Genomic DNA, 27950 nt, shown 5'->3' on the forward strand with positions numbered 1-27950 from the left:
AGTCATTCCTGAAAGCTAGATTGCACTTTAAAGTATCACCTCCCTCAAGTGTTCAGAAGAAATGAGTCAGACCCCCAGAAGTCCTGAGATTAAAGAAAGTAATTACAGTTGTCTGCCTCTGATTGTTTGGCCTGTGGGGGAATACCACAGCAGTCCTTTCCTCCCCCTCCCCCTTGTGTCTGTGTGATCACCTGTGTAAAACCTGCTTTCTCCTTGTAACTCTGGTCTATCCATGAAACTCCCTTTTCCTCTGGCTCTCTTTAATACATTCTCCCTACAGCTGCCACCCAAATACCACACACAAAGCATTCCTCTTCAGATCCTACCTCTTTCTTAACTCTGCAAACCCATGAGGGATCCTGGATTCTCCTTGCTACTTCCCATACACAGGGCTACTGAGGGTTGTACTTGCTGTGCTTTAATGCATGAATACCTGTTTTCTGTTGCTGGGCCATTCCTTAGTTATTGACCCACCCAAGGATCAGACTGCATCATGCCCTAGGGAAGGGAAGACACTCTCCCACTCAGTATCTGAAAGTGTCTGAGGTGGTACATTTTGTGTGATTTGATGTTGGAGTTTTCCTCAAATTGAATTTATCTTTTAAAGAAGCTTCACCTCACTTTGTGATTTAAAGGACTGCAGCAATTTGCTCCTGGAGGAGGCAGAACAACTCCTTTATAGTCAGGAGTTTGCTTGAGCTTTCCAGACTTTGATGTGCTGGTTATTAGCAGGACCCATGCTGACAGTGCCTGCCCCTGTTACCTGCCAAAGAGGCACTGGAAATCATCCCCCTTTCTCATGCTCCTTTACATCTTTTCCCAGGAGTTGAGGCCTCAGGAAAAGCACCTTGTGTGGCAGTATTTTTAAGGAAGAAGGAGTAATGAGCAAATTATTTTCTGTTACCTCTGAATGCATTATTTTGTTAAGTGTCATTTTTTGGTGCAAGTTTCATCATGGTAACAGGCACAGTGACAAAAATGTCTTCCTTTTGCTCTATAATCTGTAAATTTCTGTGTGAAAATTTCTCCATGTTGCAAGAATTGGCTGCTTTCTGAAGAATGAGATATACAACTGGTTAATGTAGGATACACTGGGATGGCTTCTGGTGGCTTCAGAATCTATTTAGCTTAGTCATTACGTTTTCCATTCAGAAATGCGAGGCAAATTAAAAAGAACAGCTTTGACAAGGTGAAAAATAAGGTTAGCTTGGTGTTTCATTCCAACAGTAATGCTCTGCTGATCCTTTAGAATGGCCAGCACTCAACATGAAGTTGCATCTGCATTACGGGAGATACACAATAATGAATAAATGTCACATAAAATAAAATCAGTCTGGAAAACAGGAATCTTGCGAGGGTGGTGGAAACCTGTTGAGAGCTTTCTAGGCTGCCAAGTGTCAGTCATGGCCACAGTAATTCTTCTGGTTAGCAGCAGGATGAAGGAGACTCTTCCATGCATTTTACAAATACTTGGCCTGTTTCTCACTCATTATACATTGAAGTCCCCACATTTTGGAAGACATAGGTGCAACACAACTTATTTTCATCTGATGAATTACTATAATATAGAATAGTCAACTTTCTGATCAAGAACAGTGGTAAGAATTTCAAACACTTCACATCTGTATATGTGTTTCTTTCCAGAATTTTGGCAGCACATAATGAAATTACAAGTAAAATTATAAATTCTGTCATCGAATGAAAGTTGTTGTAATAAAAAAAATTAAGGTGAAGTTTTTTTTTTTTCAACTTACAGCAATATATTAATGAAAATGCCAAGGTATTTCTTGGACTGAAATTTTATTTCAAGAGGGATACAAAAATGTCTGGTCTTGATTCTTGGGTTTTAGTAGTCATTACTACTCTTTTTAGTACAGAGTTTGTTCTTTTTTACAACTTGCAAATGTGTCATAACGATAAGGGAAAAATACAAAATTTCACCTAAGTAAAATAAATGTGATGATTTCTGATATTACTTCTATACCCTTTTAATAAATAAGATGTGTAAAGGTAGATATGCATAACAATCTAAAATACCTCTGGTACAGATATTTGTATTTAAGAGCTTTTTAATTTGATGCCTTATGACTTGATTAGGTTTTTGTCTCTGCTTTTCTTACAGCTGTGACATTATCCTGATAACAGTTGCTGGGATGAAACTCCTCCGCTCCTCATTCTGTAATCCTATTAATCAGTTTGTTACTTTGAGCTTTACTGTGATCTTCTTCCGATTTGACTACAGAGACATTTCAGAAAATTTCTTGCTGGATTTCTTCATGATGTCCATTGTGTTTCATAAGGCAAGTTTTAGAGCTCCTGTAATTTCTTTGGAAAATATACCTTCTTGGTGTCACCTGGCTGATCCATACGTGGTAGGACTTTTTAGAAGTAATGAATGCATACATAGACTCAGATTATTGGTACCATAGAGGAAAAAATCTGTTAAATTGAAAAACGCTTTGATTAAGTGGGGGTTTTTTTCTGGCTTTGTGCAGTGTTTTTCATCTTCTTTTTGTTCACGTGTTGCTATATAAAGTTCAGGATTGTTGTTTTCAAGAGGAGAATGAATCCCCAATGAGTTTGAAGGAGCCTCTTGGGTCGTTAGTGCAGGGCTGCCCTCCAGATCAATCGCTTGGTGTTTTTATCTCGGTTTCCTTTGAATGCTTCTAGTGGCTGACTCAACAACTTCCTTTGGGAAATTATGCCATTATCTAATCACCCTCATGATAATAAATGTTTTCCTAATGTCAGCCTTAACATTTTTCTTTTCCTATTTTCAGTCTGTTATACTTGTGGTGCTGCCCTTAACCTTAACCTAAGTGCTCCTTCCTCTCTATTACATTGTTAACTCTTGAAGTGTGCTCAATTGAGTTTATTTAAAACTATCAAATCCTTTCTGCATCAGTCAGGTCAGACCCTGTCTTTGTTTGGAATCTAAGCTGTTTCACTGAAAGAATTAGGCTTAACCGATACCTTGAGAAAACATGGGAAAGTACTGAAAGACCTGAAAGTATTCATCCAGGGGTAACTCCGGTGACGTGTTTGGTTTTGTTGTTCTTTGTTTTGTTTGGGGTTTTTTTGCTCAGGCTTCTTTGCTTGGTTTCTTTTTCTAAAATATTCCTACTATATGTGTGAATGTGACCCAGCTAGCATCCCTTAGTTTCCGAGAGAAGAAAGACATGGTTCTGTATTGATTGCTGCATGTGCTGTGGAGATATTTAGCCCTTCTACACAAGGGGCACCAGCTCATACTGTTGTCCATGCCCACCTGGAAGTTTCAGGGTTATTATGGAAAGGCCCATTTACTTGGTGTTACATTGGGAGTTCCCAGTCATTTATGGGAAGAGTGAAGTTAAATGTTTTTCCTGGTTTATTTCTGTGCTGCTGTACGGGAGGATGAGAAAGGAGGAGTCACAACTTGGTGAGGTAACTTGAGCTCACATTTTTTGCTGAACTCTTGGACCATGCTCCAGCAGAAGCTTCACCTGCTTCAAGCCTTCACCCTCAGAACTGTTGTTTTGCATTCTCTCTGCTGGGGTGAGAAGGCAAGGGCTGGGGAGAAAGGGCAGAAGGAGAGGAGTGGAAGAGATGAGACAAAGCTCTGCTTTAACAAGATCCCCCTCCACCATACTCTGATCCTAAAACAGGACTAGAGCAAGTTTTTAAGCTTCTTAGCTTAGAGTGAAAGATAACCAGCAGAAGCGATGCAGAGTTTGCATTATGCCAGTTTTTAGTATTTGTTTCATTACCACGTTTCCTAGCCAAAGGGGTAAATTTCTGTCACCAGAGACATTTATCACTGATGTGCATCAGTGGAATGTCTGAATGATGGTTTACTTAGTCCTAAAACTCATTCTCTAAAAAACTCTTTACAGGGTCAAAAAATCAGCATGTCAGAATTGAAAGTTCCACTATTTGTTAATTATTGAAAATGTTGACCTCATTGAGCATATCAAAAAATTCTGCTGTGAATTGTCACATGCTTTCGTAAGAAAGAAATATAAAGTCTTTTTTATAAAGGATATTTTTTACGGAGTTACTTGGGTAGATTAAAGCTACTGCTCACAGTGGAAAGAATAGTGTTAGCAATGAAAATGAGATAACGAATGATGCTTATTAAATTAAGCAGAGATGTTTGCTAAAATAACTACTGGTAGACTGAACTAGACTACTAGACTGAAAACTGTACTGCAGACATGTTTTGAAAATGTAGTTTTAGCATTGATCTTCCATCTTCATATCTAACAGTATCTGAAATTTTGCAGGTCATTAGTTCAGCAAGTGGAATTGTCCTTGTTCCATTTAAAAATTCTAAGTCAAATGGTTGAATTATTTATATTGCAAAAGCACATGCACAATTTCACAATGACCATTAGAGCCAATATGAAAAATAGCATTGCAGATGATAGCAATTAAATTCCTTTTAATTTCAAATCATAAAGGGCATAAGTTTTCTTTACCCTAATTAAGGTTTGAGCTTTAATTAGCTCAGCATTGTGGAAGTTCAGTAAAGGATGTGATCACTTGAGGATGAAGATGATGTGTGTTTATTTCATACTATAGGCCTAAGCAAGCTGCATCTATCTTTGTTCCTAAAGGCTTTATGGGTCTTCACAGATTCTGTATTTCAGTCATTTTTATGTTTGCACTTATTTTTTCAAATACAAACAAAATCTGAAATACTGTCTATTACTGTCACCTTTAGCTATACAGAGTTTATTACACAGTCATGACTGATTTCTATTTGCACATTGAAAATGTCAGATTGCCACTCTCTTAATTAAGGAACACTAGAAGCACTGTGTCTTAGTCATAGTGATGGCAATTTTTAAGCAAGCTTACCCACAAAAAGCTTTGCATGCTTTCAAAACATGGTGGTAATATTTTTTTTCTTCTAACAGGCACTGGGGAAGAAAGAGTCTAAATTCAACAGACATTCACAACTGCACTAGTCACTCGATGTAGATTTAATGGAATAAAACTTGGCTAATAATGTTTGGTAGAGTATTTCTAAATAGCTCACTGATTGTGCTTCCTTTGTTTTCCCCATTGTGCTGTTAATTTAATGTAATTTAGTCAAATCAGAAACTCCAAATGAGTATACTGCTCCCTGAAAAAGATGGGACACGGAAGTCCAAATTGCTGCTCACAGATTTTCATCTCTCTTAGCCAAAACACCCCCACTGAGGTAACACAGAGAACAAGAGAGTCTATTCAGTTCTATTCCTGAGATTATTTTTTTATTATTTTTTTGTCTTTTTAACATCATAGGACTTACTAATGCGACACAGTTAATTCAATTCTTTTAAAAATATGATTAGCTGTTTACATTTTGACAATTCACAAAATGTGAAAACACTAAATGTTGATTTAGGCATATACAGAGTGTGCTGTTTTGTAATTCAGATTGCTTTGGGAAGGCAGCAAGATAAACATTTAAGAAACCTCTTACTTGTTCTTGAGAATGATTTCAACTTTCAAGTCAAGTGAAACAGGATTTCTCCATCTTTCTTAAACTAAGACTTTCCATGTAGCGAGACCAGGTTGTGTCCTTGACTACAACCTGGGATTCTTCTGTCCAAAACTCCTCTTGTCTATAATCTTTAAATCAGAGCTGAATGACTGATTCTGATTTAAGAGTATGTGGTTGCTCACAATGCGTGGGTGTAATGCTCTGATGTGTATTCTGCAGGAAGTCAAACCAGATAATCGAGACAGTCTTGGTCTACATAACTCCATGTAAACTTTTCAACTGAGCCAGTTGTTCTCCCTGGATGTTTTAGGAGATAATGTCAATTTAAAGGTTAATAAGAATGTTCACATTAAGTGAAAATGGAAACTCACAAAAAACAGAGAATATATTCTTCATAGGCATAGCAAAGATGGGACGTATAATAGGACTTAGGAGATTTCTTCCTAGACTTTTAACACTAGGAAAAATTCTGGGACTCTTTCTTGTAATAGAGTAAAAAAATCGTGGAAATATTAAGTGGTTTGAATAGTTTATTTGGAACTGATAAAAAGATGGACCTTTTTTCCATCCTTTTGTGTACTGACATAATATCTAACTAAGGAAAAGCTCTAACACATGCAAAAGCTGTGAGAGGAAGAGCATACGGATGGTTAAGAGATGTTACAGCTCATCCAGTCCATTTTTCTTCAGTGTGATAAAAACAAACAAAAAGTAAAACAGTAATGTACCAGCACTGCCTTCTGTGGCAGATGCATGAGATGCTTTTGAAGGACGTCTGGAGCAGCTGCTCAAGAATGAACCGGTATTTAAGTGTGAAGTAGAAGCAAATGCAAATCATTCAAACAGCAGGGATATCAGTTTGGAACTGGCTGAATGTTAGCAAGGATGCTCAGGGCAAGACTTGTCTCCAGCTTTTGCCATGCTCTGTTAAAAAATGTGGTTTCCCATTTCATCCAGTGCCAGAGGCATCCTCTAAGTTTTGCTGGTGGAAAGGAGTCACAGAATCTCCCTGAACTGCATTTGGAGCCTCAAGCAGAGCTGATGCTGAGCTGAAGGAGCAAAGACAGCAAAAAAACTCAGTAGTGTAGCTGTGGATCTTCCTGGCTGTAGTATGTATGCTCTTGGCTACTACAGAAACCTAGTGGGAAGTTCTTGCCAGTCCCTTCACTACTGGGAACGTGCTGCTAAACTGGCTTTTACCAGCAACTCTTTCATCTCTACAGCACAACTGAGAAATGGTACTTGTACTTTGGAATATGGATTTTTGACAAATCTGTGCAGCTTCCTTAAGCCCTAAAGAGTGAGCCACCCCTAGCTTACGCACTCATCTACCCACGGATCTGAACAGGAACGATGAGCACAAGTGCCATTAACCTTCTAATGTATAGGACTACAACTTCTTATCTCTTTCACTGTCTTATATGTTACTGTCAGATACTTTAATGGCCTCCTAATTTGTGTGTGTGGATGAACTAATTAGCAATACAAAAATATGAAATCACCTTTTATTTTCTTAACATCAAGTCTTCTGAGGGTTTGAATTTGTCTTCATGCATAAGGCAAAATAATCAGAGAAGCTTGTTAAATTTGCCTTCATTAACACTGAATTTATTTGCCTAAGTACTCTTACTCCCGCTGAGCTCACTTAAATATACAGTTTCCCTGTTTGATTTTTTTTCGCCTTTCTCAGAATACATTTTCCGGCTAATAAGGAATCCACATTTTTTTGTAAGATTTTTTTCTTTTTCTGTATACTTCTTTCTAACATAGTATCCAAGACCACATGTTTATGGAGGATGATCTTTGTCAAAGTAGATCCAGCTAATGCAGCCAGTTTGTAGCAACCTGGCAGACTTGTGCTGATCAGGCTTAACTTTCAACATCTGCAACACAATCCCTTGGACAGGAAAGAAATTATGTGTGTCATTTTCACATCTTCTGTGTTTTCCTTCATTTTATGAGAAGGTGTTGCCAAGTGCATTGACCTTCTTGGTGCTTTGTTGAAGTCAAGTAATTAACCTATTGGATCTTTTTATTGCCTTTGTGGCAATAAAACTCTTGGTTAGCTGGCATGTCTCATTGATTTAGGTGCTACTTATAAGTCAAAAGCCTCACTCTTTTTCCTTTCCTCTTCTGATTTTTCATCTTTCTCTGAATCCGATGTTTCACTTCAAAGCTTCTGGCTCCAAGTTGTCAATTCATATTTTAATCCATTCCTGTCCATTTGTGCATACTGAAATCCAATGTCTTAATCATCTGTACCCTCTTGGCTCACAGCTGTTTCCTCAACTTTTGATATCTGGCATATAAACCCTTTTAAGACACTTTCTGCTGAGTAAAATACCCAAGGCTACATCTGATATTTGACAGGATAATCCCAGTGGTATTTTTCATAGACTCCTTAGCTCTCTTGGGCACTGTACAGTTCATGTTTCCTCTTAATATTGGAGGAAGAGTTTAATTGATTTTTCATTCAGCCTATGTCACTGACCTCTTTGTCAGACTTCATTCATACACTATTCCTGAGTTATGTTTTCTCTCTCTTTTATTAGGTGCTTTTGTTGTTGTTTGTTTATTTTCTCTAGATTGGGGCAAGTAAGTGCATTTGGGGGTTCAGGGAGATGTACACCCACTCCTGGGTGAGTATGGCTCAGTATGCACTGAGGTGTGCGTTTGTGCTGATAGAGACCAGTTCTGTCTGTGTTGTCTCTTCCTCCAATATTAAGAGGAAACTCTAGGTTTCTCTTCCACTGAAAGAGAAACCTGGAGTACTTCAGTGCAGACTTGGTGTTTTTTCTTATGTCCACTTTTACCACAGAATGATAGAATGGCTTGGGTTGGAAGGGAGTTTAAATATCATTGAGTTCCAACTCCCCTGCCATGGGCAGGGACATCTACCAGATCAGGTTGCTCAAAGCCCCATCCAATCTGGCCTTGAACACTTCCATGGATGGGCTATCCACAGTTTCTCCGGGCAACCTGTTCCATTGTCTCACCACCCTCCTAGTGAAGAATTTCTTCTTAATACTTTATCTCTTTTAGTTAAAAACCATTCCCCCTTCTCCCTTCACTTCAGGCCTCTTAAAACTCATCTTTCTAGCTCTCTTGTAGGTTTCCTTTTGGTACTAGAAGGCTGCTTTAATGTCTCCCTGGAGCCTTCTCTTCACCAGCCTGAACAACCCCAACTCTCTCAGCCTTTTCTTCTTAGGAGAGGCACTCCATTCCTCTTACTCTCTTCTTTGCCATCCTCTGGATCCACTCTGATGGGTTCAGGTCTTTCTTGTGCTGGGGCCCCAGAGCTGGATGCAGTTTTACAGGTGGGGTCTCACCAGAGATCTTGTCCTTTTTGCCCACCTGGGATATATGTGAGTCTGTTTTTTTACAGTCCCACAGGTTCCTTCCCTGAACTCTTGCTATCAGCTGACAGTGTAGGAAGAAGCAGCATCTGCCATGAGCAGATCCAGGGCTCTGTTAGGATTTGTCATCATCTCATTGTCATAATCCTTACAATACTTACATCTGTTTAACATTTAACTTCAATTGTAAGGCTTTCAAGGCTTGCTACTCAAACTGCTTAAAACACGCCTGTTTTGTACAGTGTCAGTGTTAAGTGCTGAATGTTGTGTTTGAGGAATATATTCTTTCCTCCAAGGTTTAATATCAGAGACTTGGACTGATTATATTTTGATCCTCTTGTATGTATTGCATTAGACAATGATTTTGAAGCCTACAATATAAAGGCTTCAAGTGTCTGTGAGCATTTGCAGATAAAAACATCCTGGAAAGTATTTGTTGTTGGTTCAAACACAGCTGTCCAAATAGAATGTCACAATGACTTAAGACACAAGCATTAAAACTTTTAGTATTTCCAGTAAATCTTGTTTTGCAGGATTTCATAGGTGAAGTTTGTTTTAAATAGTATTAAATAAAAACCCAAAAGTCAGTGACTTGCAAAGTAAAGCCATGAACAGGAGTGAAATTATTCCACCAAGTTTAATTTGATATCCTTAAACACATACATACTTACAGCTTTTCCCTCTTGATGTATATTAATTTTTACTTACATACCAAAAAGAAAATAAAAATATACCAGTAGGTATTAGAATTTAATTCCGAAAGCTGGAGTTTCCACTTGATCAGAAGTAGCTTAACATGAAAAAGTAAGTACTCCTCTCAGAGTCTCAGTTCAAATCATCTGAAGTTCTCAGGATCTAAGTAGGAATATAAAGAAATACTTGTTCAAACTGGGAAATAATTTCTTTCTGTGCTTAACTTTTTTTAATCTCCATTTGTGTTGCCTGTAGAGCATATTGCTTTTATTTATTTATTTATTTATTTATTTACTTTTGTTTAAAACATGTATATATAGATACACAGTTTTTTAAAAAACATAGAAAAATTCAAACTTAGCAAGAAGATGTTAATGTTTATGTATAATTTAGTCCCAGAGTTGCCAAGAAGTCTGCCCACACAGAAGCCCAACAGATGCCAAACACACAGAAGGGCCGCCAAAAGCTGAGAGCATTGCATAGTCTCCATCTCTCACTGAGTAATTTAAATTCAGGTGTTAACCTCTGCCTAGTTTATTAAAATCTACCAAACTGAGAAAAGGAGGTACCATTTTAGTGATGTTTCAGACTCCACAAATCTTTCATTATTCATGTATGTGAACTAGATCATCCATTAACTTTGTTTGTACTGGTACTTAAATTTGGTTAAGTAAGAATAACCAGATTTAAAGAAAATCCTGAGAAGATTATTCTTTGCCTTTGCTTTGTTTATTACTCACTGGTGCACCAGAAGTCTGTAGGGGCTTCGGAACTCATAGAAGACTTAAGGATGATTAAGATAAAATGTGTGTCCACATAAAAGAAACATGAGAGATGAATGCATGTTCTGTACTTTTACTTGATGGTAGTGGGAATGTGCTGGTTTAAATTCACTGAATGTGCTGATAATTTAAAGTCTTTATCAAGGACTTTAAAAGCTGTTTACTGTAGGAAAACTGTCACATGCATAAAGATATCTAGGAATAATAGAACTTTTATGCCCCCTAAATAATATATAATTATGTATTATAAATAATATATAAACATATAATAGTTTCTGCTTAATGAACTGTAGAAAACATTGAAGATCTAATAAGGCTTAGTACAAATATTCTTTTATAAATCATTCTAAACTGGGATGCAGAAGTCATGAATAAAAAATTAATTTTTTATATATGTTTAAGGAAATGGTTATAGAAAGAGGGTTAAAATTCACCAGAGGTTTTTTTTCACCTTGACTTTAGATGGGAAGGTTCCCTCTTTGTATCTAGCACTGCCTCACCTTACCCTCCCTCATTCAAACAAAACTGTGCTGGGGATAATTTGTGGATTTCACAGAACCACAGAAGGGCTCAGGTGTCCCATCAGGTCCCAAAGAAGTGGGTTTTTTCCTAGTTTGGTATAATGTGCCTTTAATCCTTTGCTATGTAGGGTGTCTCAGTTTCTCCATGCTTCTTCACAGGTCTCAGGGGCCTCTGACTTGAAGGGTCACCAGTAAAGACCAAGGCAGGGAAGGCATTGAGTAGTTTGGCCTTCCCTGTGCCCTTTGTCACCAGGTCTCCTGCCCCATCCATCAGCAGGTCCATGAGATTTTTTTCCAGCCTGTGTGTTGTTGTCGATACACCCGTAGAAGTTCTTTCTGTTGCCTTTACTTTCCTCAACAGATTCAGCTCCAGATGGGCTTTGCCTTTTCTCTCTCTTTCTAATTTGTTTCTGACAATTGAAAAAAGAGGAAAGTTTTCCTCTTTAGCTCATGTCTTCAGATGACTGAAGGTTGAAATGCAGCAAGTTGTAGTTGAAATGTGAGAATAACTTAGGCTCCCCTATTTATAAAGGCAGCTTTTAGCCACTTTAGTTTCTTTCTGTGAGAAAAGCTGAGTTCCCCTGTCAGATATAGGAGGAAGCATATTGCAAATTGGATGAAACTGGTAAGGAGAAGCAGTTTCTTAGATCATTCTAGCAAAATGAAAAAGAGAAAATGTAAAGCCAAGTCCTCGTTTCCTAAATCAGGGTTGTAGTTGGTAGATGACATCACCTTTAGCAATTATACTTAGAGATGTAAAATGCTAATGGCATATTACCCTGAAGGCGTTTTGCAGAACATGCCCTGGAAGCAGGGATTTAAGAGGTAATAGAGGCACTTGACAACTTTTAATGAAAGCAGTAGCTTGAAAATCACACATTTCCAGGGTTTTAAGTGCGGTGTTCTAAGGCTTTCGAAAACCAAGAGAGGTTCACTAAAGCGTTCTTGCTTGTTCTTGTGAATGGAAATGAGCTCCTTTGCCAGTCTCGTGAAAGTGTTAGCTGAGAGGCAAGTGTTGAAAGAAACAAGAGCAAGTTCAAGCAGTGGTGAATGCAGAAGCAGTAGGACTTGTTAGATGCAACAGGGAACTTGGCTCCATGGGCCAAGTTTTGCAAGGTGTAAATATTAAAGAACAACTAAAAATTATATATTGGAACAAGGAGCCAGAAGGGTGTCCTCCTGGATTTGGTTTCGTAGCAAATGCAGTACCTGAATTTTATTTGAGATTTGGAAGTCTTTTGATGAATTCTGTGCTTTGAGCACAGCTGGGGTGATTTATGGCTCTGTGATTTCAATCTGTAGCTGGCAGAACTTTGCTGGGTTGTGCTGCAGTTTTGAATTTTTGAGGTTTCAAATGCAAGTCATCAGCTTTTTCCAGCCCTTCACTTAAATCTTTTTGCAGATAAAATTTTTCTTTCAGCTGTTTATTGTGATGTTTTAGATAAATAAAAATGAAGCAAAACAAAGCAACTTCACAACCTGCTAAATAAGATTCAAATACATAAATGTCTGTTTGAGTTTCAATTCCATTTTACTTGCCTACTTTAATGCTGCAGTCTGCAAGTCACATGTAGTATTTTTGACAAAAAACAAAGTCAGCAAGATATGAGTTTCTCAAACTACGTTGGGGTAACCGGGCTGTGCATTGAAGGGATTGTAACAGCTTGTTTTTATCGGGGTGGTTTTAAGTAGTATATCAGTGCAAAGTAAGTGTAATCTATGCTTTGCGTATTGCTCCTAATTTGAGTCGTGCCAAAGCAAAGAAAGCGTGTGAGTCACTGCTTGCGTCTCATCTGGAAGGTATGTTAGTTGTAACTGCATCTGGCATGACACTGCTTATACTGGGTTAGCAGCTGCTCTCTGATAGTTTCATAGCACAAAGACCACAGCAGGTCAATGCTACAAGTGATTCTTACTTCCCTCATATTTAATATGAAATTATTTACTACAGTCCGTGGAGAAGCTCAGTGAAACATCCTGTGAGTGCACTGCACTGTGGATACAGATGGCCAAGTGGGACTTGGGGGTGGTGACGTAAGGAGGGGTGAAAGGAGCTGGCTGGAGCAGGTGTGTCCTCTGTGACAGTCAGCATATGGTACATGCAGTGTGCCCAGAACCGTGCTCTGTCCCCGAGGCCAGCTGTCACAGGGAAGCTGGCATCCGTGCTAATGCACTCTCCCAGTCTGTGTGCAAGGTGGAGGTGTGGAATTGCCACCTGGAAATGAACCATGGAGGGTTTTCATTCAAAAGGATTCCTGGAGATTGTTTGGAAGAGTGTTAGCTGGGCCAGACCAGAACCTTCCCAGACACCTTTCTGACAGTTTAAAAATATGTACAATATCAGTGCTTGAGAACATTCCCTGGAAGCATTTTAACGTGCAAGTATTGATACAGTCTCAGTGTCTTTCAGGATGTTGGCAAAGTCATGTTTTTCACTAACTCAAATTAAAAAAAAAACTCTAAGAAATTCAACATATTTGCTATATGAGCATGAAATATTGGATATACTCCTGTTCCACTGTCAACTTCTGTGTGTGTTGAGCACTAATGTCTATTGATGGCCAAATCTTTCCTGACAGTTTGTCAGGAACCCACTCTGCAATAGATGAGACATAAGATCTGTTTTGGCCTGATTCCAAGAGAAATGACAGGGGAGGGGGAAATGTATTCCAGGGAATAAGTACACATCATTCTTGAATCAGAAACTGGTTGTTGAAGCACCAGGCATATTTTACAGGAAGCAAAAGTAAATTCGTTGTGGTTTTCAGTTCGTACTGCACAACAATAAAAGCTCGTATTTATGCAATGTTTTTATGATACAATGGTCTTGAAAATGCAGCTATAATTCATGGTTAATGCCATGTGTATGCTTACATCGTGATAGCTTCTCCCATTGAGTCAACAAATGAGAATGTTGTGTTCTTGAGAAGTAAGTCTGATTTCCACGTGCACACCCACATGTCACACATTGAACCTTCTCTGTTCACTGTATCCAATTTCCCGTGGAGTCTCCTCTCTTGTAACTGTCTGACTTGTGGTCACATATAGTCAGTGAATATCAGAACCTGTTTTCCCACTTTCTAGAGGGAGCAGACATAGTTCTGAAATGTAATCTGGGAGTTACCTCAGTATGGTGGTCAAAAATGTACCTCATTGCAAGTTTGAATTCCGAATGAAGAATGTAACTTACTGAAATAAGACCTTAATACCTATAAAAGCTAATAATACAATATTATGTTTATTCCAGGGCACAGTTTTTAAGTGTCTCTTTCAGATACTAGTTTTGAAATTATCTCAGTGCCTAAAAAGTGACCATGTTTTTCTTTTTTTCCTCTTTTTTCAGCTGTGGGACCTACTGCAGAAGTTGCAGTTCATCATGACATACATTGCTCCCTGGCAGATCGCCTGGGGGTCATCGTTCCATGTTTTCGCTCAGCTCTTTGCAATACCTCATATCCTTTATGAATTTGTTGTTCTTTATTCTTAAGTTCCTCTTCATGTATGCAATTTATTTACAGTGTTGGAATGAGATTTCAAATTCTTAGGTAATTTACTTTAAAATTTGAAAATCTTGGAGCATCTTCTAGGAAACAGTTTTCTCTTTTCTTTTTTTTTTTTTTTTTTTCTTTTTTTGGCTGCTTGGGATCTGGAACTGGGAAACTGAACTCTGACTCAACCTGGTGTGTTTATTCCCACCCAGCCACATTCTGCAGATCACTTACTTCCCTAGTTCTCAGCACTGAGTTTTGATGCATCCAGAAAGAACTGTTGTGACAGACATATTGCTGGGCTTATGGCTGACTGAGCTCTCAAATATTAGTTTCTTTCTCAGTTGTTTCTAGTTGGTATGTCAGATACAAATTCATTTCAGTGAGCCAATTTCTGCTGCAACTGTCCTGATTTTTTTTTCAATTTCAGAAGCAGACAGATTTTTACATTTTAATGTAAATTTTTTCATTGGGATGCTGAGAAACATTCTTCCTTTTAACCTTTCCACTCTCTTTATGAGTAACAATATATATTCATCAGCACTAAGGCAGTCTTTCAGAAGCAGACTGTTTTGGTGCCTGTTACAGGGCTGCCTCCAGGTTTGTGGATATGGGAAGTAAAACACAGAGTTCAATGACCTTCAGATGACCTGTCTGTGGGGTTAAATAGCTCATATTGAATTTTTAGAACAATTTTAATTCAAATTCTGTTAGAAACTCGATTGAATACAGAAAAAAAATCCAACCAGAAACATTTTAACTGAACAAATTTATTAACATCTAAGGCATTGCCAGATACTAACCTTTAATTTCTTGCTTCCCTGCTAACCAAAGTTGTGGAACAAGAGTTGACAAAGCGGTTTTAGTTCAGTCCTACTGATAGTTTACTTTGTACAGTTTATTAGATATATGCTCTTAAGTCTTTGTCCCTTTCATCCCACAGGGTTGGTTTTTTTTTTCTCTTGAGTGATTTCTTCCGTCTGCTCTTTTCTGTGAAACATAAGCAATGTTGAGTAACAATGCTTATGTTTCTAGATGGGAAGAATAAATGGAAGCCTCAGAGAGGGAAATGCACAGAGAATAACTCCCAGAGGGAAAAATTTAGATTGTCTCCTTATAGCAGGAAAGCATTATAAAAGCAGTGATCTGTCCTGGGAGTTTCAGGTTATTTGTAGCAAATTCTTCCAGAATTTCACAACAAAAAAATATTTTCATTTCTGTTGGGGAAGTGTATATGAATTTATTTAGCAAAGCGTTGAAGAGCTAGTAGTATATTTCAACAAGTTTCCCTTTAGTCACAAATATTTTCTGCAGTGTTAACTTTGCTCTTGATAAAATTACCAATTAAATTTTGCAAAACAGGAAGTAGTTAAACCAGCGTTTTGTTTGTTTACAGAGTTATTGCTAAAGTGATCTAGCCTAGCTTTTTATTATTTATATTTATAGTATGCTTTGTAAATGCAAATCTGTCTTCTAAGGCAATGCTGCAATTAAGATACTGGTTAAATGCTGAAGTTAATATTCCCACAACAGCAATAACTCTGCCTCTTTGCACAGTAATTTTATTTGTTGTTATCATAACCCTGCAAACAGTAATGATGAATGCATGTTGCAGTTTACAGAGGTACTAAACCTGCCATTTCTTTACAGAGTTAATTATTTGTGGCTCTTAATTGCTTCCATCAGTTCTGCAAACAGGATGTAAATTTTTAAATTTCGAAGTGCCTGGGTGAACTTTGCTGCAGAGCTCAGTGATATGAGTAGTCCAGCATACTTTAATGACTTTGAGGGCAGCATGCAGGGCATGAAGGGCAACACGTGTGGAGCTTTGCCTGATGGAGGTTGTAGAGTCCTCCACCATTAGAAACGTTCAGGATTTTAGGTAAATGTCTATCAGGAGTCTCATAGGTTTAGCTGATCCTGCTTATGACTGCTAGATGACTAGGTGACCCTTCAAAGTCCCTCTCAATCCTAAAAGACCAGGAACAGGAATGGGCTTCAGACTTGAGGACAGATCTGCAACTTCACTTCCCAGCATTTAAGTGGGTAAGATGAGGTTATACATTTATAAATATCAGCACACTGAGAAAGTCAGTGTAGTTCAAAGTCAGATTTTATCTAAAAAGGGAACAGTGAAATTGGAGGAAAAAAAAAAGAGTTTGTAGTTGAGCTTATCCTGTTTAGGAGAGTTTCTGCTTTGGTTGTTTCGGGGTTACAGCTCTAACATCAGAAAACAGAGTCCTGTGACAGTCAGTTTTCCCATCCTCTAAGTGATTGTATGCCTGGAAGGGACCTGTAGTAATTGCAAGTAAAAATGTGACTTTTGAGAAACAGAGGATTTGAGCAGGCCTTATTGCATTCTTTTGTGTTAAAAGAAAGGGATGGAAGATTTTCAAAATGTCAGTCTTTCACTTACTTGTTTTGAAGCTGGTTTGAATTTAAACAGATTTTTAAATTGCAAGAATTAATCCTCAAAGAAAAAAATCCTCAAAGAAGAGTTTCTAGCTTTGAGGTTTTACTTCTCAAAATTTGATTTTGGCCAAGTTAGAAAGAAAATCCATTATTCACAAAGAAAGAAGTTCTGCTTCTAGACAATGGAGCCTAATAAAGATGGTACACAGGAAACCTGGCTTGGGTCATAGTGTAAGAAAGTATGCCTGTAAGTTTTTGACACTTCTTTTTCACTTAGACATAATTAAAGCATTAGTATTTAAAGTGAATAAATAATGACCTAATACAAAGAAATTGGATATCCTCAAATAAAAATACCCCTGTGACAGATAACTGCCCACTGCAGACATTAGATACACGTTAGAGAGTCAGATGCTGTTACTTACTTACAGATACGAAACAGTTAAAATCACTTTTCACAAATCAAATGGGTAATGTCTTCCACTGTCCATTTAGGAGAGCATTATGTCTTTTGAGTGAAAAACCCCCTATTGCTACTGATTATGTCTAAGATACAAATAGTTCACAGTGGTGTGCAAAATGTCTTAGCTCATGATGGTGGCAATTTTTAAATCAATCACTGTATTAGTACCAACTTTAAAAAACTTGGTTTGCTGCCCTTATCTGTCCTCTTTCTCTTTTCCTCTCTTCAGCTCCCATGTCTCCTTCCCTTATCTGACACTTGTAAATACTTGTTCATCTTTCACAGCCAGTGCTTGGTTATGACTGTACTGTAATGTGACAATTTAACTTTTTTGATGCACTTGCTTTCTGCTCTGTGCTCTCTGTCACTTTTTTAAACTTTAGACTCTCAGGGCAGCTCATTTTTCAATCTCTCTAATGCACAAAGACACCATTCCAGACCACTGTCTTTTAGTAAGGTTGAGAGATTTGAAAAGTATCTTTTGGCAAATATTTGTTTCTGCATTTTTTCATGTAGAAATGTAGCAAATGGTTTTGAAAGCATGGCTAGCTAGCAGTTTTATGGAAATGCTGTACCAAGAATGATGTTGATACCTTTGTTAAAATGGGCTTTTTGTGAAGTCTCAGGGATTGTGGGACACATGTACAGTATATTGCTGTAAGAGGGTAAGCTAAAACACTCTGATTATTGGGTGATTTTACCTGAAATTTGGTTTGAGATGTGCTTGATTGCTGTACATTGATAGGTTCCTTTAGTTCATGGCTTCCTTACTTTGTACCTCCCTCCCACAAGAGGTGTAAGGAATGACAGCTGGACTCTTATGCCAGTTTAAAAGTATTTTTCCTTTAATTTCACAGATGTGGTATGAATTAATGAAGAATTTAGGCCTAACATTTTATTTGCATGCATTTATTTAACTATGTTCCTTTTAACTTGCATCTTTTTCAGTATTCTTTTCCATCTCCTAGCTTGCTTTCCAGCAGCCTAAACTATGACTTTACTTTTAAAGTAAACCATGGGTTCAGGCATTCATTATGATGTTTATGTGTGGTACTTACTATTCCCCTGACCTCACCTTCTCATTCCTTAGATGTTTCAAAAAGTATGAAATGCTGGTCATTTTTTAGCTGTCAGTCAGCATGGAATAGTAAATTCTCAGTAAGAATGAATGTTAAATCAATGTGGCTTTGAACCAGCAGGTTGGAGAATAGAGGCTAGGTTTCTCCACATACCAGGTCATTCCAAAAGAAGCAGAAACCCACAGAATGGAACACTGGACATGGTGAAAGCAGGACTTCAGTATGGAGAACAAATAAATTCCAAGAGGTTATTTTTTTCCTCATGTGTGTGAGTTTTAAACTCTGTGTCAGACTGGAAAGGCACTTTTATGTTACAGAAGGTAACTTAGGTAATTGGAAAATGGTGTTTGCTGCACTGCCTATGCCCAGCATCTGTCCTTGGGCAGAGATTAGTCACCCCAATAATAAAACTGTAGCATTGAAGAGCCACCCATTACATGGTGGTAATGGTGATATTTGGCACTGCCTGCCCTCCTCTCTTCCCATATTACCTTAACTTGCAATTTTCAGACTCTGCTATGCTTTTTTTTCAAACTCTGGCCACTTCAGTCTTTTCTACACCACTGAGTCCGTTTCTGGGTAGCGTCATCTTCATTGCATCGTATGCACGACCAATCAAGTTCTGGGAGAAAAACTACAAGTAAGACTATTCAAAAATTTCTGCCCTTGTTATTTGTCAAGGTTTTGATCTCATTAGTTTCATTTCTGGTGGTGTTTTTGTTTCCAAAGGTAATCCTTTAATTAGAGCATGAAAGGTTAATTTTGAATCTTGTTTCTGGTGTTTTACTTTCCCATGGTTATTTGGCTGTTTCTGAAAATGTATTTAAGCAATTATCGGGTATGTTACGGATGAGGTGTCATGTTGCATTTGTTGTACAGACACACAGTAACGAAGCTGTGAAAAAGAAAAAAGCAGTAAAACTCCCAGTTGTCAGCCTTTTTTGTCTTGCTTGCTAGTGCTAGCAACTAATTCTGTGAAGCCTTTGGCACTAGCAGTCAGACTGCATAAATACATTTTATACTGACTAGGAGGATTGAATGCTGCCCTGTGGGACGCCGCAGGTAACTGCAGCTGCAGAGCTGTGATAGGAGGCACAAGGGGGAAAGTGCATTGGCCAAGTCAGGGCTTGGCCTCAGCAGTGAGAGGGGGCTGTACCCTTACCACACCTCCTGTGTTGGTGCTGCTGGTGTATCTCAGTTTGAAGAGTTTTATTTTGTTGCATTTGGACTTGTGTCAGTGAGTGAATATGTACTCGTCTGTAAAGAAATTAGTCAGACAAAGCCAAGTTGTATAAAAGAGGCTTTGTATTGCTTTCTGAATGTGGTGAGATTTGTGGAAACCTTTTAAGAGGAGCTGAGTTTTGTACACTGGGACTAGATCTTAACAAAATTCTCTCTCACATCTTTTTTACTGGGCCAGCAGTTAAGTTCTTTCAAGGGAGTGAAGTGGAGGGCAGTTATGGAAGGGCAGGAAGCTAATGCTAATCCCACAGACAGCTATACATTTTTGGATGGAAACTTTGAACAGTATTAAGTAGGAAGTGAGAATTTTAACATCTGCTACATTTTACTTCAGCCAGAGTATTTTGAGGGCATGCAGTTCCCTTTCTAGGTACTGGTTAGAGAACCAACCTCTGTTGAAGGCACCTCACTACCATATAGTTAGCTTAGTGTCTTTAGGTTATTGTCAAGGGAAATTGTTTTATCCATAAACCGTAAAATCTCAAGTGCAGAAGACCAAACCTTTTTAGTACTTCAAACCACCACTGCTTGTCCTTTCAAAATGAGCAGCAACTACAAATTTGTCTTCAAGCAGAAGGCTTATGTTACTCTTTGTAAAAGCATTGTGCTTTGTTTCTTGTTAGAAGTTCTACTGTATCTTCTATGACTTCACTTAAAGCAAAAACCACAACCTTGCCTCTCGAAAACCTTCAGAAGTAGAAAACAGCCTTGTAGAAGGTTCAGGTTGTCATCAAAGTGAAATAAGTCTTTGCCTGAACCTGTGGCATCTCAGAATATGTACATGGAATGACTCCTCCTAAATTTGTATTCATTTTGTCTCTATTACTTCTGATTCTCCTTTGCCTTACTTCCATTTCACATGAGGAACTAACTGGAATGAGTGAGAGTTGGACTGAAAAACTCCTGTTTTATTAAAAGGACACTGAGAAAAGACAGAAAAAGGCAATGAAGGGGAGTAATTTTGTAAGAATTTATTAAGAATAAGGAAATTTTTGTACAAAATACTTCAAATAATTGAATGAACTGAATGGGCCTTGCCTTAAAGCTTTGAATTATGACCTTTCAACATGTAAAAATTCAAAGGGATAGCATAATTGCTTTCTTTTAGAGCTGTGGACTTAGGATCAGGAACTTGAGGTGGAATGGAAAGTTGTTCTGGCTCCTGCATATCTCCTGGTCTTTGGGCTGCAGTTCCTTACTGCCAGATGAGTTTTAAGGTTATATAAGACAAAACAGAACAAACAAGTGGGGAAGTTGCTGTACTGATTTCTTTTTTGGAGTGCATTTCCCCAAGTTCAGCTCAGTGTATTACTGGAAAGTCACAGGTTCACTGCAGTGTTGTCTGAGATGAGTTCATACAAAGCAGAAGCTCTTGGAGATTTTTTTCCCCATAATCACTGCTTGTTGACAGGAACTTTGCCCAGGGGAAAGCTACCTTCAATGTACTTTATATAGCTTTTTTTCTGCCTGCTTCTCATGCATACTTGTTTTCAAACACTTCCGTGCTGTATTGATGACTACGTTATCACATATTAGCTACAAATAATTCATTTACACTTACAGGAAGTTAGATATTGCTAGTTCTAGGGTTATTTCTCTTTAATAATTTAATCTCTTAATTGGAATAACTGAAAACAACTTTGACAAGCAGTCTAAGTATCAAAATTGTTTTTCTTTCAAGTCATAAATTAGATTGCTTTCTTAGGTTGTCATTTCTGTACTGATTGCAATCAGTATTTGCACACTTTTCTGTTGTCAAGCAAACTTCATTGTTGTTTCACTTAAGGAAGAATTATTTTTGCATCTCATTTGGGCCAACAGCCTGAACTTAGATGAGGAAAAGAAAATCAAGTTCATATGTGGTAGAGTGAATCCAAAGTTGAAACTTTGAACTTTAGCAAGTACAGAGTACCATGTTTATTAATAGAACAGGGCCACTAGGCCCGTAGTCTGAGCGCTGAGCAACTGGTCCATCTGTTCCTTGAAGTGTTGGTTTGGTTGTCCCTACCTGGTGTTTTCTGTGTGCACACACATGTATCTTGTGTTTCCAGGTTTCTTTTATTCCCGCTTTTTTTGCTAGCTAAAGAGTTTGAATCCTCAGATTTCTGTGACTGAGCTTCTTCTGTTCTAGATGATGCAAGCTGGAGCTGAAAGTCTCAGAGAATTCAAATGGTGGCTTGTTTGTTTATTTCAAGGAGCTGAAGGACTCTAGTGGGTAAAAAAAGAAAAAGGGATTCATTTTGATAGTAAGCAAACTGTGAAATTCCTAACAGGCTCTTCAAAATTCAGGACTCAAGCTGTGCCTGTCTGGGCTCTTGTGGTGTGTGCGCAGAGCGTGCGTGTTCCTCCCTGCAATCAGCAGATGCTGTTTGCTTTAGTGTGCCCTTTGGTACTCACTGCTGGACCAGTCTGCTACACCAGTACATCACTGAGGTCAGGGATCCTTCAGAGAGGAAGGGAAAGGTGGCTAAGAAGAAAAAAAATAAGGCATTAAAGAAGGTGAATGAGAAAGAAGAACTCTTGCAATCACAGTTTTGCAGCTTTTGCTGCCTTTGTTGTTGAAAAGAAAGGGAAGTAAAATGAGAAGCTGGGCTGCTGCTCATGAGCTGGTTACCTTGTGGGAGTTCAGCTATGAGAATTTTTCTTTCTCTCTCTCTGTTATTTTTGGGTTTGTTTTTTTACAATGGAAAGTTTGCTATTACAATGGTTTTGTCCAGCCATTGGCCTGGGTCCTGCTTCCCAGTTTGAAGCTGTTCTTTTAGTCCCTATTATCACAGCTGTTGGAATGATTAGGCTGTAGATGTCAGAGAGAGAAAGGGAAATAGCAGTAAATCTTTTTTAATGTATAGGCGCTTTAAAGCATAAAGTGTTTGTCCAAATGCTATTGTTCAATTCCTTTTTGCTTTTTTTCTTCAAATACTTTGTCACGTTGCAGCCTGACTCTGTCCTTCTCCTCCCTTCCTCTTATCTTCACTTGTATTTTGGATATGACAATGACAGAACAGAGCAGGAAGTTTACTTTTATTCCCCAGTGGGTCTAAGAGCTGGATCACGTGGAACAGCCTGTTTGTTCTCTGCTGCAGCGGTGACTTGTCCCCACAAACAGCAAACTGCCACCAGGAGTCTGGAGATTTCACTGTTTACAAGCTGCTTGTCTCTCCTGCACCTTCCTGTTTCTATTCTTCTGCTTCGGTGCCTATTTTTGGGCAAGTCACAGCTTGCATTTGCTTTGAAGCGTCTTGAATGAATTACAGTGTGGCGTAACTGAATTAATTAGGTGTCTCTAAAGAGGCTGTGATTAAATTGCCAGTTATCTCAGACTGGCATTACAGGATGCCTCTCTATGTTTGGGACTATGTGAGCAAGCCTTTCTTTTCTCCATCCTTTTAAGAAGTGTATCACTGTGTTATTGTTCCGGTCATCGTGGGCTGGAAAATAACCACCTGTAGGGTTAGTACAGTTGGGAATGGAGGGTGAGGAAAATCTGCCCTCCTTCAAATGTAGTGCAGATGGCTTTTTCTTCTTTTTTCCTGCCAGCTCACTTAACCTGTCCATCTCAGACAGCCTGCAGGTGGAATGGGAAGAGTTTTCCCAGTGAACACATAACTCTGGTTGACCCCACATTATGCACGTGTGTGGGAAAAGGAGCTGTGAAAAGTACCTGTCTGCTCCCTCCCTTTTTCCCTAATAAAATAGCAGGCCTTCCCCTTCCAAATGTTTGTTTTTAACACATGCTGGTGCCTCTGGTTTCCCTGTGAGCCTGCTCATCTGTTACAGCTGTTAAAACCGCTGCTCCAAACACAAAATGTCATTCACCCGTAACTGTCCACAGCCCATGTTTGGGATCTTCACACTCAGACCTTTCAAGTTGCTCTTTTTAGACTGGATTTCTTTTTTTCGTAGTCTTTTTCTTGCTGTGTTGTTTGATTTTTCATATGTTTTTAGACCTCCATAGTAATGATGTTTACAGAAGAACAACTGCAGCAGATGTTTATAGTTCAGTACTGGCTTGGACTTTGATTTATAGTGAATAGCATAGTTTCAGTATTTTTTCCCCTTTTCCCCCTAATTGACAGGAGATAGTGTTTGCCCTCTTTCAGCAAATATCATCTCATATGTTATGTTCTAACTGCCCTGCTTGGGGTTCAGACTTAAGTAGGGTTCAAACTTCCTTGAATATATCTAGCTACCTGGTCTGCAAGCCACATTGTAGTTTTGAGTTTTACTGTTCATTGCAATTGTTTTAGTTTCTTCCAAACTGATTTCACTGCAATCTTTTGTGTTTCTCTCTGGCTGCCTTTATTTCTATCCTGTTTTTATGAACTGACCAGAAATAGGCACTGTATTTCTGTTTGCTCTAAAATGAGCTGAGGTTCTGGTGCCTTTGTTCACAGCTATTACTCATTGATGAATGCTGGTCCCTTTGGTGACTGTGGTTCTTCTAAGAGAGGTCTTAACTGAGTTGGCCTCAGGGCTCCTCCAGGCTTTTATTGAGAGTTGAGTTAATTTAGAGCTCTTCAAAATAGTATAAATAGTATAAGTGTCAGTGTGCAGAAAAACCTGAAATGGGTGCTTATTAGTGCATGAGACTTACAAGACAAAACAAATAGGACCAAAAAACGAACAGGTTTTTGCCCCAATTTTTGGGGTGTTACCTCCAGATCAGAAGGGCTTACCAATCCTATTTACAAATCATGTAGAATTTGGTGAGAGTCTTTCTGGAAATTTCAAAGGTGATTAGATCTGCGAGAATCCAGCCAGTACTGGTATACTGCAGCCTGTACTGTGGGATGCTTAGGCCTGACTTGGTATCCTTGAGCATAGCATTGATGCAGTTGTGAGTGGCAGTCCCTGGCTGGCAGCAGTGTAAAAGCTGAAATACTAGCAAGCTGCTGCCATTTTTACTTTGCTTCTCTTCTCTTAAGATTGGCAGATCTCCCAGTAGAGGTGAGATTTTTTTTTTTTTTTTTTTTTTTTTTTTTTTTTTTTTTTTTTTTTTTTTTTTTTTTTGGAAAAACATGCTTCTCTCTTTAAACAATGAATCTAAACTGGTCTTTGAGAAGTTATGCACTGTTCTCCAGGGGCATTTGTGGCCATGGTTCTGGCACTGGGGGAGAGAATAGAGAAAACCAAAATGTCTGAAGAACAAAGAACATCTTTGTGTGTACTTCAGCCTTAATTCTTCATGAGCTCTCTGAAATTAAATGTTACTCATTAGACTTATTCATCTGACTGTCTTCTCAAGACCCTTCCCTGTCTGCTCCCTGCTGAAGTGTGTAACCACTCTCTACCTTGCACACCACCAGTACTACCCACAGACTTTCACCTGCAATACTTGCCTGGTTTGGGAGTCTTTAATTCCTTTCAGCATAGTGCTTTGCAGAGTGACAAAGCATTCAGGTGTGGGGGGTGTTGCTTCAGGTACAGCCCCAGGCTAAAAGAAGCCCTGCTAGAAACTACCTTTCTTTCAGTGTCTTGAGCTGTGATCTGCCCTAGAGCAAGTGACCACGTGTGCACCTTTGGCTACCTCCTGTAGCATGGAGTCGTGCACACCTCCTCTCCAAGCCAGCCCTCACCTCATTGCTTGACTCCACGTGTGGAGTCACACTGAGCTAGGAAAACGTGAAAAAGGATGGGCAAGGAAACCAGACACCTTTAATCAAGTAGGTTTGGTATTAAAGTAGGTGTTTTCTGAGTTGCCTGGAGTTTGACACTCAAGGGAGTGTATACAAAATTCAAACATGTTGTTTAAATGTTTGGCAGCACCTCTTTAAATGGTAACATCTCTTCTCAAATTTTTGCCCCTGGCAGTCAATAAAACAAATTGAGGCTAATTGACTAGGAGCCATATGTTTGATAATTAATTGGGAATTATTCTGATTCAGTGCTCTGTAGTTCCCTGCCGAGTTAAAGATGCATTCACAACTCCAGTTCACTGAATCATTCTAAAGGACAGAGTAAAGACAGAAGGGAGACATCAGAAAGGGAATGCATGCTGAGATCAGGAGGATCACAAGTAGAGATCAAAACCCTAAGTGACATAAATGGAAAGGGAAAAGAGTGAGTGGGCAGAAAGGAAAAGGCATACAATGGAATATCTGAGGGGGTAACCCAACAGACATGAGTAAGCAGGAACTCAGACCTACAAAAGAGAAGAAATCATGAGCATGATAGAGGAGGGCTTTTAAATATATGTGTAAAAAGGAAGGCAGCAACAGGATGTAATAGACAATAATGGATTCCTATCAGAAATAGACGACATGTAATGTTTCAAGGGTGTATGTGGATATACAGTGGTACTAAAGATTTATAATGCTGTTCATCTAATCATTAGCTTCCAAATTATGTAAATCTAGTGAGATCAAATTAAATTATGAGATTTCTGTCATGTCAAATACTGGAAACCCCTTTAAATGGGTTGTCTGAATTTCCATAATAAGTGTTCTCAGCAAGTGCTCATCCATTCACTTGGATAATGTAAATCACGTCCTGTGTTGGATTTAACTGAATCAAACATTTAGGGACAAGCTTAGGTTTGGAGTACTAAACCTAAACCTTAGATTCAAGGAAGTGTTTATTCAAGCCACTTTTGTCAAGATGTGAAAACTGGTGAAGCTGAGATCCAGGAGGAGATGTTCAGCAAGTGTAACCATTCTAACCGAGGTGATAAGATGCCTTCTGTACAGGTAGCAGCAGAGAACAATTCATGCTGAGCATGCTTGGGTCTTGGTTGTCTCCTGATATACAAAGGTATGCACTGGACCCAGGTTGCCTTGGGGCTTGTAAGAGCAAAATGTAAACCATGTCTTCTTTCTAAGATAGTGCCAAATGCAGAATTGTGTCACCATTGCCACTGAGAATTGCCTCTGAAACTTTGTGCTACTTGGGACCAGGTAAATACTGGATGAAAGCTAGTGGTTTTGGTTTTTTTCTTTTAAAGTCCTTTGACTAGCAGTGTTTGCTCTCCAAATATCAGAGATATTTTCAGTCTGAAGAGTACTGCAGAGGATACCAAGATGAATGCTGTAAATTACTAACATTCTCAACAGTCCTTGCAATAAGAAAAACAGAGGTATTGAAAGTTATCCCTCTTTTAGACTGGATTTGGTACAACTGCAGAGTAGCAGTAAGATTTTTGTGGTTCTTCAGTGTAGTGTCACTGATGCTGCATTTGCATGTTTGCAGCACTGGAATGGCTTGGTTAGCCTCTGTTTTGCCTCCTTTCATCTTTTGGTGAGAAATATGGATATGGAAAACCCTGCAGTGAACTAAACTTGTATTTCTGATACAGGCTTTCTTTGGAAGACCAGTCTTTGTCTTAGTCTTGTATTTCCTCATACTTTCTTGCCATCTCTATCTTGTAATTTTATTATTAAGTAGTCACATTGGAATTGGAAAGTGAGAATTAAAATATCTTAAATAGATGCTATTTTAATATTGCACACTGAAAAAGCATGAAAACACTTATTTATCAGCAGTAAAGAATATCAAGAATGAATTCTGAAATGCCTTGTTATCCTTTCCTCCTTTGATGACGTTTAAACAATGTTTCTCTCTGTGTGGAATAAAGGAGAAAAACAGCTTGGCCACATTTGCTGAAGCAGCTCCCAACATTTGTTGTTTTGTTTTTTTCCCTCTGTTCTCACTCTCTGGTGAAAACTTCACCAGGATACTTCTCATCACCTTTTCTGCTCTCCAGTTCCTTGTAGTTTCTCAGGCTTTTGCTGCTTCACTCACAGGCCCATCAGTGCAGAGCCCAGGTGAATCAGTCCTCTGGAGCTCTTTGCCCAGGCTGGGCACAGTGTACTGCCTTTCCTGTAATGTTTGTGTTGGCTCATGATGGGACCCACAGAAGAATAACACTCATATGTACTGTCTCAGATACTTGTTTTTGTGTAATGTCATTAACACATTTGCTTTTAAATTAAAAGCACTTCTTTCAGCTGCAGACAGCGAGGTCCAGCTGTGAAGCAGAGTCCAGTGCTAAGCCCCATCCTTGGAGGAACGTCAGGATTCTGACCTTTTTTATGTCCTCAAGAGTGCACACAAAAAAACTGTGCAGTTGCATAATCTTTCCACTTACAAAGCTTCTTCTGTTGTGTAGTAAAAATAATCTGAAGACAGTAATTAAATGTCTTTTAAAATAAAAAGTGTTCTTAGACAAGGGGAAAGAAACAAGACAAAAGCACGAATATTGATGACATTTTAGTAAAGCATTAATGAGTATTTTAAAGCACACGGATGCCTAAATCACCTGACACACAAATAAGAGGTGAATTCCCCAGCTAAATCTTTGAATGTCAGAGCACTTAAGGTGGGCTGTTTAACCTATGTTTGGGCACTCAGCTTTTGTTCTTGAGTTCATACCTTGCATTTTCATCCCTCTTGCTGCAGAAGTACAGAAACTTCCAGACAGGTGTTGGAATATGCCAAATAAACAT

The 27950-nt window shown here is 38.6% G+C and overlaps 1 protein-coding gene across 6 annotated transcripts in view; it reads left to right on the top strand.

Annotated features, from left to right (window-relative positions):
• Positions 1–27950, top strand: part of PCNX2 (pecanex 2) — a 154348-nt gene that overhangs the window by 77362 nt on the left and 49036 nt on the right. For all 6 annotated transcript variants that reach the window (XM_063390483.1, XM_063390480.1, XM_063390478.1 and 3 more), the window contains 3 exons: positions 2123–2300; positions 14169–14277; positions 18778–18907. In XM_063390483.1, coding sequence (XP_063246553.1) covers positions 2123–2300; positions 14169–14277; positions 18778–18907 — 417 coding nt within the window. The remainder of the gene's footprint in view (positions 1–2122; positions 2301–14168; positions 14278–18777; positions 18908–27950) is intronic.

This window comes from Prinia subflava, chromosome 2 (genome assembly GCF_021018805.1).
Source record: "Prinia subflava isolate CZ2003 ecotype Zambia chromosome 2, Cam_Psub_1.2, whole genome shotgun sequence".
NCBI classification, from domain to species: domain Eukaryota; kingdom Metazoa; phylum Chordata; class Aves; order Passeriformes; family Cisticolidae; genus Prinia; species Prinia subflava.